Here is a 14,165-nt window from a genome sequence, read left to right as displayed (position 1 = left end):
GGATTGTGTGAGACTGAAGAGAAGAAAACCAAGCTGCTGGTTTTTTTTTTTTTTTTTTTTTTTTTTGAGTCGGAGTCTCACTCTATTGCCCAGGCTGGAGTGCAGTGGCTCATCTCAGCTCACTGCAAGCTCTGCCTCCTGGGTTCACACCATTCTCCTGCCTCAGCCTCCCGAGTAGCTGGGACTACAGGTGCCTGCCACCATGCCCGGCTAATTTTTTTTGTATTTTTAGTAGAGATGGGGTTTCACCATGTTAGCCAGGATGGTCTCGATCTCCTGACCTCGTGATCTGCCCGCCTCGGCCTCCCAAAGTGCTGGGATTATAGGCGTGAGCCACCACGCCCGGTCCAAGCTGCTTATGTGTCTTTTCCTTCCAGCTTGAAGATAGTGAGGAGTGTAAGTAAAAATCTTTGGCCATTTTAGTATATTGAAGAAAATCTGGTGCAGCACAAAATCTTACACTCTGCTTGAATATATTTGATGATTTTGCCATCAAGAATGGAGATTTCTTCTTTCATCAGTGAGTCTGGGCTGGGTGTGGTGGCTCATACCTGTAATCCCAGCACTTTGGGAGGCCCAGGTGGATGGATTGCTTGAGCCCAAGAGTTCGACACCATCCTGGGTTAACATGGTGAAACCCCATCTCTACAAAAAATACAAAAATTAGCTGGATGTGGTGGCACTCACCTGTAGTCCTAGTTACATGTGAGGCTGAGGTGGGAGGATTACCTGAGACAGGGCTGCAGTGAGCCGTGATCATGCCACTGAGCTCTAGCCTGGACACAGAGTGAGACTCTGTCCCAGGGGAAAACAAAAAGCATGTGTACTGGTACTATCAGTGTATTAGAGAAATTAGGTTCTAAAGTTATCTCCCATCCATTATTATTTAGTGATGGTTGATGATATGTAGTGAATATTTCTGAAGGATCATTTATTTGCCAAACACTTATTGAGCCCTAAGTTCAAGGCACTGTGTTTGGTACCAAAGGATAGAAAGATAAATATATTGAGGTCTCTGTTCCTGAGGAGCTTAAAATTTTGTGGGGGAGATAAGACATTGATAAGTAACAATACAGGATATGGAATTGGTGAGGATAAAGAGTCTGATTTTGAGAGGAGGAGAGCAATTGGGAGTGAATTTTTAGCTGGGTCTTTAAGGACAATAATTTTGAGAGGACAAGGATGAAGGTTAATGAGAAGCAGAGGAAACAGAATGAGAAAAGCATGGAGCCATGAAGGTGTGTGGTATATTTCTGAAATAGAGAGTAATCCAGTGCGTCTGGAGTGTGGGTTGTATGTAAATGTAGGATATTAGCTAAAAAGGCATGTTGGAGACAAATTATGAAGGACTTTGAATTAAATGCTGTTTGCTGTGGGACATACAGTGGTGATGTCTGTGTGTCATATCATGGCCACCATTGATGACCCAGGCTGTGCACTTGCCCCAAAACACTCAATCTTTTGCTGGGGGTTTTCAAACTTGTACGGGAAGAATAAAGAAAGACTAGTAGAGGGAATCTTAGATATAATACTTGGGAATTCTCAGTGACCAAGGTATCTGCATGTTTAGGACACTGATAAGCAGTGGGTGAGATGGAGAGTGACCTAGTGAGTCATATGGGCTACAGTGGAGAGAAGATGTCCTGGCAGAGACTGAGTGCCAGACTCTAGTCATCTCCCAAGCATAGCAGCCCTCTTACTTTTTTATGGTGATATGAATTTCCCCAGGAACCAGAGACACTTGAACTGGCCTAGGGAAGAATTGTTCATATTGGCAGTAAGGGAAAAGCAGCAGAGCCTCTTTGATGAAACTGTAAAAGGTGAGCTGGGAGCTACTGGGAGCCATGTTTCCAAGGTTTTGGAGAAAGCTCCTTTGAAGACTAAACTGATGAGAAAGACAGAGGCAAGTGAAATGGGATAGCAAGTCTTCAAGTCCAGCCAGCTGCACTCCTGCTCTTCACATTGTTTGGTATTGTGATCCAAGAAATTCAACGTTTTGCCTAGGCCAGTTCAACTGGAGTTTCTGGTTCCTGAGGAAGTTCACAGCCAATAAAGGTATCATGCCAACCCCTGTGCCGGGGGCAAGCATTGTGATCAGCAGACCTAGTAGAACCACATACATGTGGGGTGGGTGACTATTTCCCTAAAGAAGTGGGGCAGAGATGCTATCCTTAGTAAAGGGAGAAAATAGTAAGTATCCTCTTCTGATGAGGAAAGCACAACCTGGATCCACAGCCTTGGGGCTGGAAAAGAAGGTCTGCATTTGAGAAACACTGTCCCATTCCCATAGAATCTACTGTTAACTGAGGTAGGAATGCTAGAAGATAAGCAGACTTGGGAAGAGAAATAAAGGCCTCAATTTTTCCACTTTTGGGATTCAGCTGTCTTCAGAAATGTATAGACCAATGGAATAGAACAGAGGCCTCAGAATAACGCCACACATCTACAACCATCTGATCTTTGACAAACCTGACCAAAACAAGAAATGGGAAAAGGATTCCCTATTTAATAAATACTACTGGGAAAACTGGCTAGCCATATGTAGAAAGCTGAAACTGGATCCCTTCCTTACACCTTATACAAAAATTAATTCAAGATGGATTAAAGACTTAAATGTTAGACCTAAAACCATAAAAACCCTGGAAGAAAACCTAGGCAATACCATTTAGGACATAGGCATGGGCAAGGACTTCATGACTAAAACACCAAAAGCAAAGGCAACAAAAGCCAAAATAGACAAATGGGATCTAATTAAACTAAAGAGCTTCTGCACGGCAAAAGAAACTACCGTCAGAGTGAACAGGCAACCTACAGAATGGGAGAAAATTTTTGCAGTCTACCCATCTGACAAAGGGCTAATATCCAGGATCTACAAAGAACTTAAACCAATTTACAAGAAAAAATCAAACAACCCCATCAAAAAGTGGGCAAAGGATATGAACAGACACTTTTCAAAAGAAAACATTCATGCTGCCAACAGACATATGAAAAAATGCTCATCACCACTGGTCATCAGAGAGATGGAAATCAAAACCACAATGAGATACCATCTCACACCAGTTAGAATGGCGATCATTAAAAAGTCAGGAAACAACAGGTGCTGGAAAGGATGTGGAGAAATAGGAATGCTTTTACACTGTTGGTGGGAGTGTAAACTAGTTCAACCATTGTGGAAGACAGTGTGGCGATTCCTCAAGGATCTAAAACTAGAAATACCATTTGACTCAGCCATCCCATTACTGAGTATATACTCAAAGGATTATAAATCATGCTGCTATAAAGACACATGCACACGTATGTTTATTGCGGCACTATTCACAATAGCAAAGAGTTGGAACCAACCCAAATGTCCATCATTGATAGACTGGATTAAGAAAATGTGGCACAAATATACCATGGAATATTATGCAGCCATGAAAAAGGATGAGTTCATGTCCTTTGTAGCGACATGGATGAAACTGGAAACCATCATTCTGAGCAAACTATCACAAGGACAGAAAACCGAACACCACATGTTCTCACTCATAGGTGGGAACTGAACACTGAGAACACTTGGACATAGGGCAGGGAATATCACACACCAGGGCCTGTCATGGGATGAGGAGATGGGAGAGGGATAGCATTAGGAGAAATACTTAATGTAAATGATGAGTTAATGGGTACAGTAAATCAAAATGGCACATGTGTACATATGTAAGAAACCTGCACATTGTGCACATGTACCCTAGAACTTAAAGTACAATAATAAAAAAAAGAACCTAAATAAAATTTGTGTTGAGATGCATGTGTTTTTAATCTTTCAAAATTGTGTATTATGGATGATAAATTATTTTCTCCTAAAAAAAAAAAAAAAGAAATGTAGGAAACTTGAGTTTGGTGGTTTTCTACATAAGCTGAAGTTCCATTTTAATTAAGAACCTGGTGGCCGGGCGCGGTGGCTCAAGCCTGTAATCCCAGCACTTTGGGAGGCTGAGACGGGCGGATCACGAGGTAAGGAGATCGAGACCATCCTGGCTAACACGGTGAAACTCCGTCTCTACTAAAAATACAAAAAAACTAGCCGGGCGAGGTGGCGGGCGCCTGTAGTCCCAGCTACTCGGGAGGCTGAGGCAGGAGAATGGTGTAAACCCAGGAGGCCGAGCTTGCAGTGAGCTGAGATCCGGCCACTGCACTCCAGTCCGGGCGACAGAGCGAGACTCCGCCTCAAAAAAAAAAAAAAAAAAAGAACCTGGTGCTGTCAGTGCTTTCCTCCTCAAAGCTCTGACCATTCCATGTTATTGATCCCCACCAGTGATAATGATGTGCATTTCAGAGTTTCTGTAATGTATGAGGCCCTAATGTAGTAGGGCCTTTATATATGTCTATGTCATGTAATTTAAATATTACAGCAATTTAATGAAGTGTATTATATGCAGGAAGGAAACTGAGGTAAGGGAGGATCGGAAACTTGCTTCAAACACAGGTCTGACTGATGTAAAAGAAGGTTGGGCTCTTGTTATTGTATTATCCCGCCTCTTTTAGATAATACTACTGCCACTATACTAATGCTACTATTAATAATGGCCAGCAGTTACTAAGCTCTTACTTTATGCTATGTACTTTAAATGAAGTATCTTTTATTCTTTACAAGTACTATCCTGAACTTAGAATTGGGAAAACTGAGGCTTGAGGTCATATAAATCATGTGATAAAGCCAGCACTTGAATTCAGGTCTCTTAGTACTAGAGACCAAATCTGTAAGTGCTATTTTCTACTGTCTTTAGGTCCATAAGTAAAGCTTATCTGACAGATTTCCAAGTCAGCTGTTGCTACCATCCTTCCAAGTTAGTAGTTTCCCACCTAGAAAAAGGATAAAGCTTGTAGCAATGCTACTTCTCACAATCTTTAGTGCTTTCTTTGCCTTAATCTTAAGTTTCGGGAGAAGGGAAAAGCAATTCACTTCACAATGTGGTTGGGGTCTGATCTTCAAAGACATAATTAAAACTGTCCTGGATAGCTGGGCATGGTGGCTCATGCCTGTAATCTCAGCACTTTGGGAGCCTGAGGTAGGAGGACTGCTTGAGCCCAGGAATTCAAGACCAGCCTGGGAACATAGTGAGATCCCATTTCTTAAAAAAAAAAAAAAAAAAAAAAAAAAATTAGCTGGGACTGGTGGCTAGCACCTGTAGTCCCAGTTACTTAGAAGGCTGAGGTGGAAGGATGACTTGAGCCTAGGAGTTCAAGGCTGCTGTGAATTATGATCGGGCCACTGCACTCCAGCCTGGGCAACAGGAGACCCTGTTTCAAAACAAACAAGCAAACAAAAACTGTTCTAGTGGCATTAAACTATAATGCCATCTGAGTGGATGACCTCAATGTAGTATTGGCTACAAATTTTATTTGCACATATAACATATTCATTCTTTCAACAGAAGTTTCCTGTTCTGTTAAAATATAAAGTACTAGAGTGGCCTTTGTTCTTGAAGAGCTTCACTCTGAATCTTGTAACTGGTCTGGATGTGGTCTTTCAATAAGACAATAGCAGCAGCATAATAAGCCTCCAGGTCAGCATAGTAGCATAGTATTTTGTGTTACCTATTTTAGTAAGTTTACGTTTGGTTAACTCCTGTTGAGGGACAATATTATGATCAAAGAGATGATATGGTTTATTTATTAGATGAATCCTTGATGTCTTCATACTAATGTAAAGCTCTGTCACAGCCTGCTTTGATCTGCTGGTTCCTGGGTGTGGTATCCAGCTGTTTGTCAGCGTCCCTCTCCACACCCATGGAAATCCCAACTGTATTGGGTTTTGGGTTGCCTACCAGGTTCACTGTTTAAAAATGTGAGTTGGAATGTTCCTTTTTATGTTTTTATTGAAAAGAACACAAGTTCTACGATGAGTTAAAATTACTATAAATGTTTATAGCTCATATTCATTGTATGAGATTAGTTGAAAAATCTTGTTTTCATGTTGCCTTCTGATGGAGTTTGGGTCAGGTGAAGGTGGTTACAAAAATGACACTAAAATTTTCACATTACACTATTGCTTGATAGTCATTCATTAATTCTTCACTTAGTCTACTTATTAAGTATCAACAAATCTTTATTTTGGAGATGAATAAGATGTGTCCTTTACAGTGGGAAAGTTTATTATTTAATAGAGCTGTTTACAGACTTCAATTTGCCTTCCTGATAAATGTGATGAACATGGTTTACAATTTACATAGATATTCAGGCTATCAGATCTTGGAATTGCTGAACTAAATTCTTCTGTATGTATTCTTATATGATTTTATCCTAGGTATTTGGTGAAATAAATGCTGTCTGATGGGGGAGTAGATAGTTTTTTCAAATTTTGTATCTGCGAATGCATATTATCAGCCGAGCTTACATGACTATGCAATTATAAAGAAGTATAAAGCACAGGCTATTAAGTGGTCCAAAAGAAATAAGTACTCCGCTCATAAATCTTTGAAATCATGGGAATGTTTCCAGACAGAACAAGATGGAATTTATCTTCCTAATTGTGACACAGTACCTTGAAAAACGCAACTGGGTGCGTGGAGATAAGGATTTGTGTTTAATTTGCCATTTTAAAAGTTCCCCTCTCAAATTCAAGGTATTAAGTTGCTTTACGGAAGGCTAAGACCAAGCTCTAGATGCAAGACCGGGGAACTGACTGCCGGAACGTTTGTGTTGCAGCGCCTCGCCCCTGGCCGGTGCTCTTTCGTGAAGGGACCATCTCTGCCAAGCGCCTGTTGGTAGGAACCTGCTTGGTCGCGTCTTAGGGGGCTTGTAAGGTGGCTGTGGCTGAAGCAGGCGCCCGGGGGAGTCTGTAGGAGGGAAACCGCCATGGACGATCAGGGTTGCCCTCGGTGTAAGACTACCAAATATCGGAACCCTTCCTTGAAGCTGATGGTGAATGTGTGCGGACACACTCTGTGAGTTGGGCGGCAGTGGATTCCCTGGGGGAGAGACGCGCTGGGTGGGAGGAGAGGGCCGGGAGATGCTAGGCCTCGTCTTAGTGGGAGCAAAGGGCGTTGTTAGTTTCAACATTGGGGAGGAAATGGGAAAAGACGGCGTTGTGGCTTTAAATGGACTGTAGCCGCTAGCCCCGAGCGGCTCTGGCATGCTTTGAACTGCGGGTTCTCAGTGTGGCTCCCAGCAGTTTGTCAGGTTCCCTCCTCCATAGTCAATGAGTAGTATCCCGACTGTATTTCCAGGCTTGGGTTGTTTACTGGGCTCTAGACATCGCTGATTAAAAGCGTGGGGGATTGGAGTGTTTATTTCATATGAAATGTTTTTATTGAAAAAGTGCGAAAGTGCTATGAAAGCTTAAAATTTGCTTGAGTACATACTGCTGCTATTTATTGTATGAGTTAATTAAAAAACCCTATGTGTATACTCACTTGTCCTGATGGAGTTCGGTTAGACTGCCATCATTAAAATGAAGGAAACCCGGACTCTAGGTAGTTAATTTTGAAGATATAATAATGGCTGGCATTTGAGTACACATTTTGTGCCAGGCAGTGTTCTAAGCGCCTTACCATGAATTATCTCAGTTCATTCCTACAACAGTCCCATGAAGTAGGTACTGGTATTTCCATTTCACAGGGAAGGAAATCGAGACTGCTCAAGGTCCCTTATTAAGTGGGCCTTGAGAGAATTGGAACCCAGGAAGTCTGACTTTAGAACGCCCAGTTTCAAGGGAAGGGGGTAGAAGGAGAGAGGTTGAGTTTGTGTATTTTGAAACAGGAATTGGTCAAAGTGTTTCTTGCCAGATTTCTTGTCAGCTGTGGTTTAGTGAAGGTGGTTCTAGAAAGCACTTTGGGATAAAAAGGTGCCATGTAATGGTGAGCACATATTCCTGTAGTTTCTTTGAGGTTTATTGGAGGCAAAAAATAATGGATAATCTATAGTGTGTAGACAAGGTCTCCTCGCAACCCCCAAATGCTGACAAAAATGTAGAGCAATGACAGGGTCTTCAGGTAAGCATAAATTGCATGATTAGCTGTAGCTATAATTATTATATGGGATTTATTAGCTTACTTAACTTTTCTAATCTTTATTTTCCTTTGCTTTACTCTGCAAAGGAAGTATAGTAGAGCTGTGATTGAATGGTTTAAGATTAGAAGGTAAGAGTAATCAAGAAGAATGCATGGAAAAGGGAATTCTATATGGAAAACACTGTAGATAGACTGTTTTTAGAGAGATTTCGTTCAATTTCTCTCCATTTTTCTTTATCGGGTTTGTTATAGTGGAAACAGGAAAGTGGAACAGGAAAGAGAGTTTGTTTTTTTGGGAAGGATGCTAACTAAATGTAATTTACCAGAAGGATGCTAAATGTAATTTTCTGGCCTAGCAGCAATTAGCATTCAGGGAAGATTATACAATTTCAGTAACATAAATGGCATTTTCATTAGGCAATTATAAAATATTTATTTTAACTGAAATTGCTTTTGTTGTGTCCTCAGCCCTTTTTGTTAAGGTCTAAGAGTTAAGACTTTCGTCTAATTCATTCTGGTGTTGCATTTAATCTGATTAATTTGCTAACCTGTTAGATAACAGGCTACATTTTACAGTCCTTTTTTGACTTGAAATGTGAACAAAATGAGTAAAAGGCTGTAGCATACTGGCTGAGAGAACAAGCTTTGGAATGAGCCTGTCTGATTTCACATTCTTTTACCGGCTCTGTGGCCTTAGGCAAATGACTAACTCTTTGTTAGCAGTTCTTCTTGTTTGTACAATAGAGAAAATAGTGCTGCTTGTATCATGGTCCTTAAGTATTACATAATATATGTAAAATATTTAGAGATATTTAGTAGAGTTTCTGTCACATAATATTTGTTTACTATATATTGGCTATTTTATTATTAATGTTCTTTGCATGTGGCATGGGTGATAAGTAGAAATAAAATTAAAACAGGACTTACTTGGCCTGCTATGAAATACTTGCACAATAATGATTAGCTTTAAATGATTTCGGTACACTATAAAACATGAAAATACAGCTTTGATTATAACGACTCTGTTGTAATTTTCTTTAGCATGTTGTCTATCTAATTAGTACTTTTAAAGAAGTACTTTAGGCCAGGCGCGGTGGCTCAAACCTGTAATCCCAGCACTTTGGGAGGCCGAGACGGGCGGATCGCGAGGTCAGGAGATCGAGACCATCCTGGCTAACACAGCGAAACCCCGTCTCTACTAAGAAATACAAAAAACTAGCCAGGCGAGTTGGCGGGCGCCTGTAGTCCCAGCTACTCGGGAGGCTGAGGCAGGAGAATGGCGTAAGCCCGGGAGGCGGAGCTTGCAGTGAGCTGAGATCCGGCCACTGCACTCCAGCCTGGGCGACAGAGCGAGACTCCGTCTCAAAAAAAAAAAAAAAGAAGTACTTTAATCTAGGCTAACACACTACTGTTTCTGAATGGAGCAGAGAACTCACTGATTTTTTTGGCAATCATTTAAAAAAATTAAAATTATATAAACAATAATAAAAGCAACCTAAATTATTAAATGAAAGGTAAAAATTTTTGTGGTTCACCCCAGGAGGCGGAGCTTGCAGTGAGCTGAGATTGGGCCACTGCACTCCAATCTGGCAACCGAGCGAGACTCTGTCAAAAAAAAAAAAAAAAAAAAAAAAAAAATTTTGTGGTTCACTTCTCCAGAGGTGACAACTTTTAGGTTGTTTGTGTATATTTTCAGATATTTTCTAGGCATATGTAAACATGGGTGTGTTTGGGTAGAAAACTTTTTCTTCTTTAGCATAAACAGGAATATAGCAGAAACATGTATGTGTGTGTATATATGTATATATTTCCTTGCTTTTTTCATTATGTATATTGGATAATCTCTCTAGATCAATATGCATATGTTTTTCTCTTTTAACAATTTGATAGTAGTCCATTGTTCAAATATAATTTATTTACCCAAATTTTTAAAATTAATATTTATTTAATTTTCCAGTTTTTCCCTGGAGTAACCATCCATAAATATGCATATATATATACATATGTATATTTGAGCACTTAGGCCAGTATATCATAAGATATAACAGGTAAAAATCACAGAGTAATGTGCGGTAGTAGAATTGTTGGGTCAGAGTTTCTGGCTTTTAAATTTGATAAATAAGGCCCAGTCGTTCTCAAAAAAGATTATGTCAAGACAGGCATGGTTGTGCCTACCTGTAATCCTAGCTACTTGGGGGCTGAGGAGGGAGGACTGCTTGAGCCCAGGAGTTCGGGACCAACTCGGACAACATGGGGATACCCCATCTTAAAAAAAAAAAAAAAAAAAAAAGATCTTGTCAATTATATTCCCAACAACTGTATGGAGATTCCTATTGCCTATATTGGGTAATAGTATTTTTTAAAATCTTGCATTTTAAAAGATGTTTAAAAGCATCTTATCAGATGCTTCTCTGATAAGAAAAACATCTTGGATTTTTTTTTTTTTGAGACGAAGTCTTGTTCTGTCACCCAAGTTGGAGCGCAGTGGCATGATCTCGGCTCACTGCAACCTCCATCTCTCAGGTTCAAGTGATTCTCCTGCCTCAGCCTCCCAAGTAGCTGGGATTACAGGTGCATGCCACCATGCTCGACTAATTTTTGTATTTTTAGTAGAGATGGGGGTTTCACTGTGTTGGCCAGGCTGGTCTCAAACTACTAACTTGGTGATCCAGCCACCTCCATCCTCCCAAAGTGTTGAGATTACAGGCATGAGCCACCACTCCCAGCCTGAGATGGAGTTTTGCTGTTGTTGCCCAGGCTGGAGTGCAATGGCGAGATAGCTTACCGCAACCTCTGCCTCCCGGGTTCAAGCAATTATCCTTTCTCAGCCTCCCGAGTAGCTGGGATTACAGAGATGCACCACTACACCCGGCTAATTTTGTAGTTTTAGTAGAGACGGGGTTTCTCCATGTTGGTCAGGCTGGTCTTGAACTCCCAACCTCAGGTGATCTGGCCGCCTCGGCCTCCCAAAGTGCTGAGATTACAGGTGTGAACCACTGTCCCCGACCTCATCTTGGCTCTTAATGAAAAATTTTTTTGATACTACGTTGAGTTTTTATAGCATGTATTTCATGGGATTGAATATAGGCATTTTTATAATACGCCTGTTAGCTTGAGAGGAGCAGGAATTATTTTGCTGAATGATTCTGGCTCAGTCTTACGATGTTGTAGTCAAGTTGTTGGCTAGGACTGCAGTCTGGACTTGACTGGGCCTGGAGTATCTGTTTCCAAGGTCACTCATGTGGCTCTTTTCAGGAGGCTTCAGTTCTTCCCTATGGACTCTTACATAGGGCTACTTATGACATGGCTTCTCCCAGAACTAGTGATATGAGCAGAGGTGAGGAAGGTTGGGGAGATGGAGCGGGGAAGAGAGAAAGGGAGAGAGGAAGGGAACTGGAAGCTGCAGAGCCTTTTAAAACCTAATGATAGAAGTGATATACCATCACCTCTGGTGTATTGTAGTGTTATAATGTGGGAGAGTACACACAAAAGTGTGAATACCAAGAGTGTGAATATCATTGGGCTATCTTGAAGGCTGGCTTCCACAGGATTTTATTAACTTATTTTTTTTTCGTGTCCTCAAGTAGCGAAGACTTTTTGGAGGCAAGTGATAAAGTGAGTAGGAGTAGTGCTTCATAAAAGAGGAACTATAGGGTTATGGAAAAATTAACTACGAGTTTTACTTAAGGGAGAAAATACAGGAGCAGAGATGAGAGAAAAGAGGTGAAACATTATTAAATACCTTTCTGTCTTAGCTGCTTGCAATTGAAGAAGGATATTTCTCTACTTATCAATTTAATCTAGCAAATGCACAAATGAATTGATTGTATGCGTATAGAAGAAGATTGGATTTCATGTTTTTTTTTTTTTTTTTCTGTTCAAGGATGAACATTGTCTTAATTACAGAAAATGATAGTTTTTTTTTCTTTATCAGGCCACTTATTTCAAGAAATGGGCCTTCGTTCTGAAGGCATATAGAATTATATGGAGGTGGTGGTATCTAATTCTCATTAAAGTACAGGCTTTAATAATTTAATTTCTGGTTGGATGCCGTGGCTTACGCCTGTAATCCCAGCACTTTGGGAGGCCGAGGCGGGTGGATCACCTGAGGTCAGGAGTTCAAGACCATCCTGGTCAACATAGTGAAACCCCTTCTCTACTAAAAATGCAAAAATTAGCCGGGTGTGGTGGCATCTGCCTGTAATCCCAGCTACTTGGGAGGCTAAGGCAGGAGAATCACTTGAACCTGGGAGGTGAAGGTTGCAGTGAGCTGAGATCATACCACTGTACTCCAGCCTAGGCTACAGAGCAGGACTCTGTCTTAAAAAAAAAAATTAATTTCTATCCCAACCATTCTTGGCAAAACTTGTCTCTGGAAATTCTACATGCTAAATCTACTTTTTTCATTTTAAACACGCACAAGAAACAAAGCACAAGATAAGCAAAATCAAGTACCTACCATCCTGATATATAAAGGCAATATTTTGTGACAGTTACTTATCTTTCTCTTTCTTTTTTCCCTTTTTTTTTTTCTGTTCTCCTATTTCTCATTTACTAATGTTACTGGATAGTTTATCCTGAAGAGTCTGAATTTTGCTTATTGCATCTTTGTGATATTGTTAAATATGTTCTTCTATTCTCAGTATTTCCTCTAAATTGTTAGTTATGTTTAAAAGTTTTATCAGATTAAGTTTGAATTTATTTGTTGATAAGAATGATAAGTGGTATTAAGTCATTTAATGTACTGATCTTATTCAGCACCTTTGTGCAAATTGAGAAACAGAGCCCCCTCTGGGTAGAAAATTAGGAAAAGGCACTTATTCTAGGTGGAAGATTTAGAAAAGGGACATTCTAGATATTAATTTATAATTTACTGTTGTGATAAGAGGACATAACTCTATATAAAATTTCAGTCTTTTGAAGTTTTTTGAAAGACTTTAATGGTCCAGCATATGGCCTGTCTTTGTGAACAATCATTGTACATTTGAAAAGAATATGCATTCTGTGGTTGTTGGGTGTAGTGTAGTATAAGTTATAAATGTGGTATATACTACCATACCCATCTTGGTTGATAGCATTACACAGATCTTCTGTATCTTTATTAATTTATTTTATCTACTCATCTTATGAATTACTCCACTATGATTATAGATTTGTCAGTTTTTCTTGTAAGTTTTGTCATACTTTATGCGTTTTGGAACTCTCTTCTTAGGTACATATTTGGGATTGTTATGCCTTCCTAATACATTTCTCCTTTTATCATTATGAAATGGCCCTCTTTATCTCTTGTAATACACTTTTTCCTGAAGATTCTATTTGATAATAATTTGGCACTGTCAGTTTTCTTGTGCTTACTATTTGATAGTATGCCTTTTTCCATTCATTTACTTTAAAAAAATTTTTTAAGCCATATAGTATAACTCCTGGGCTCAAATGATCATCCTGCCTCAGCCTCCTGAGTAGCCAGGGCTACAGGTGCATGGCACCTCACCTGGCTAATTTTTATTTATTTTATTTATTTATTTTTTTGAGATGGAGTCTCGCTCTGTCGCCTAGGCTGGAGTGCAGTGGTGCGATCTCAGTTCACTGCAAGCTCCGCCTCCCAGGTTCACGCCATTATCCTGCCTCAGCCTCCCAAGTAGCTGGGACTACAAGCACCCGCCAGCATGCCAGGCTAATTTTTTGTATTTTTAGTAGAGACAGAGTTTCACCGTGTTAGCCAGGATGGTCTGGATCTTCTGACCTCGTGATCCGCCCATCTTGGCCTCCCAAAGTGCTGGGATTACGGGTGTGAGCCACCGCGCCCAGAATTTTTTTTTTCTTTTTTAAAATTTTTAGTAGAGACAGGGTCTTGCTATGTTTCCCAGGCTGATCTCAAACTCCTGAGCTCAAGTGATCTGCATGCCTCAGCCTCCCAAAGTGCGGGGATTACAGGTGTGAGCCATCAGGCCCAGCCATCTCAGGGTTGGTTTCTATTGACTGCAGGTTACATTCTTCTTCTTATTTATTTTTGCATGTTTACTACTTTTTAATTGTCGGTGGTACATTATAGAAATTCTGGATTTTGTCTTTTTGTGAAAAGTGTTGATTTTTAAAATTCTTGCAGGTAGTTCGTTTACTGGCAGATCACTTTGAACTTGTGTAGGCTTGGTTTTACTCTTTGCTAGAATGATATGT

General features: G+C 40.2%; 1 protein-coding gene across 3 annotated transcripts in view; it reads left to right on the top strand.

Annotated features, from left to right (window-relative positions):
* The first annotated feature begins 6,713 nt into the window (after positions 1–6,713).
* Positions 6,714–14,165, top strand: part of MNAT1 (MNAT1 component of CDK activating kinase) — a 265,418-nt gene continuing 257,966 nt past the window's right edge. For 2 of the 3 annotated variants that reach the window (XM_031935758.1, XM_023231801.1), the window contains exon 1: positions 6,714–6,923. In XM_031935758.1, the coding sequence (XP_031791618.1) occupies positions 6,835–6,923 (89 nt within the window). In that variant the 5' untranslated portion in view covers positions 6,714–6,834. The remainder of the gene's footprint in view (positions 6,924–14,165) is intronic. The other variant, XM_023231791.1, reaches the window with a different exon arrangement.

The sequence above is a fragment of the Piliocolobus tephrosceles genome, chromosome 6 (genome assembly GCF_002776525.5).
Source record: "Piliocolobus tephrosceles isolate RC106 chromosome 6, ASM277652v3, whole genome shotgun sequence".
Taxonomy (NCBI): domain Eukaryota; kingdom Metazoa; phylum Chordata; class Mammalia; order Primates; family Cercopithecidae; genus Piliocolobus; species Piliocolobus tephrosceles.
Note: the sequence above shows the minus strand (reverse complement) of the source record. Positions and strands in the feature narration are given on the sequence as shown.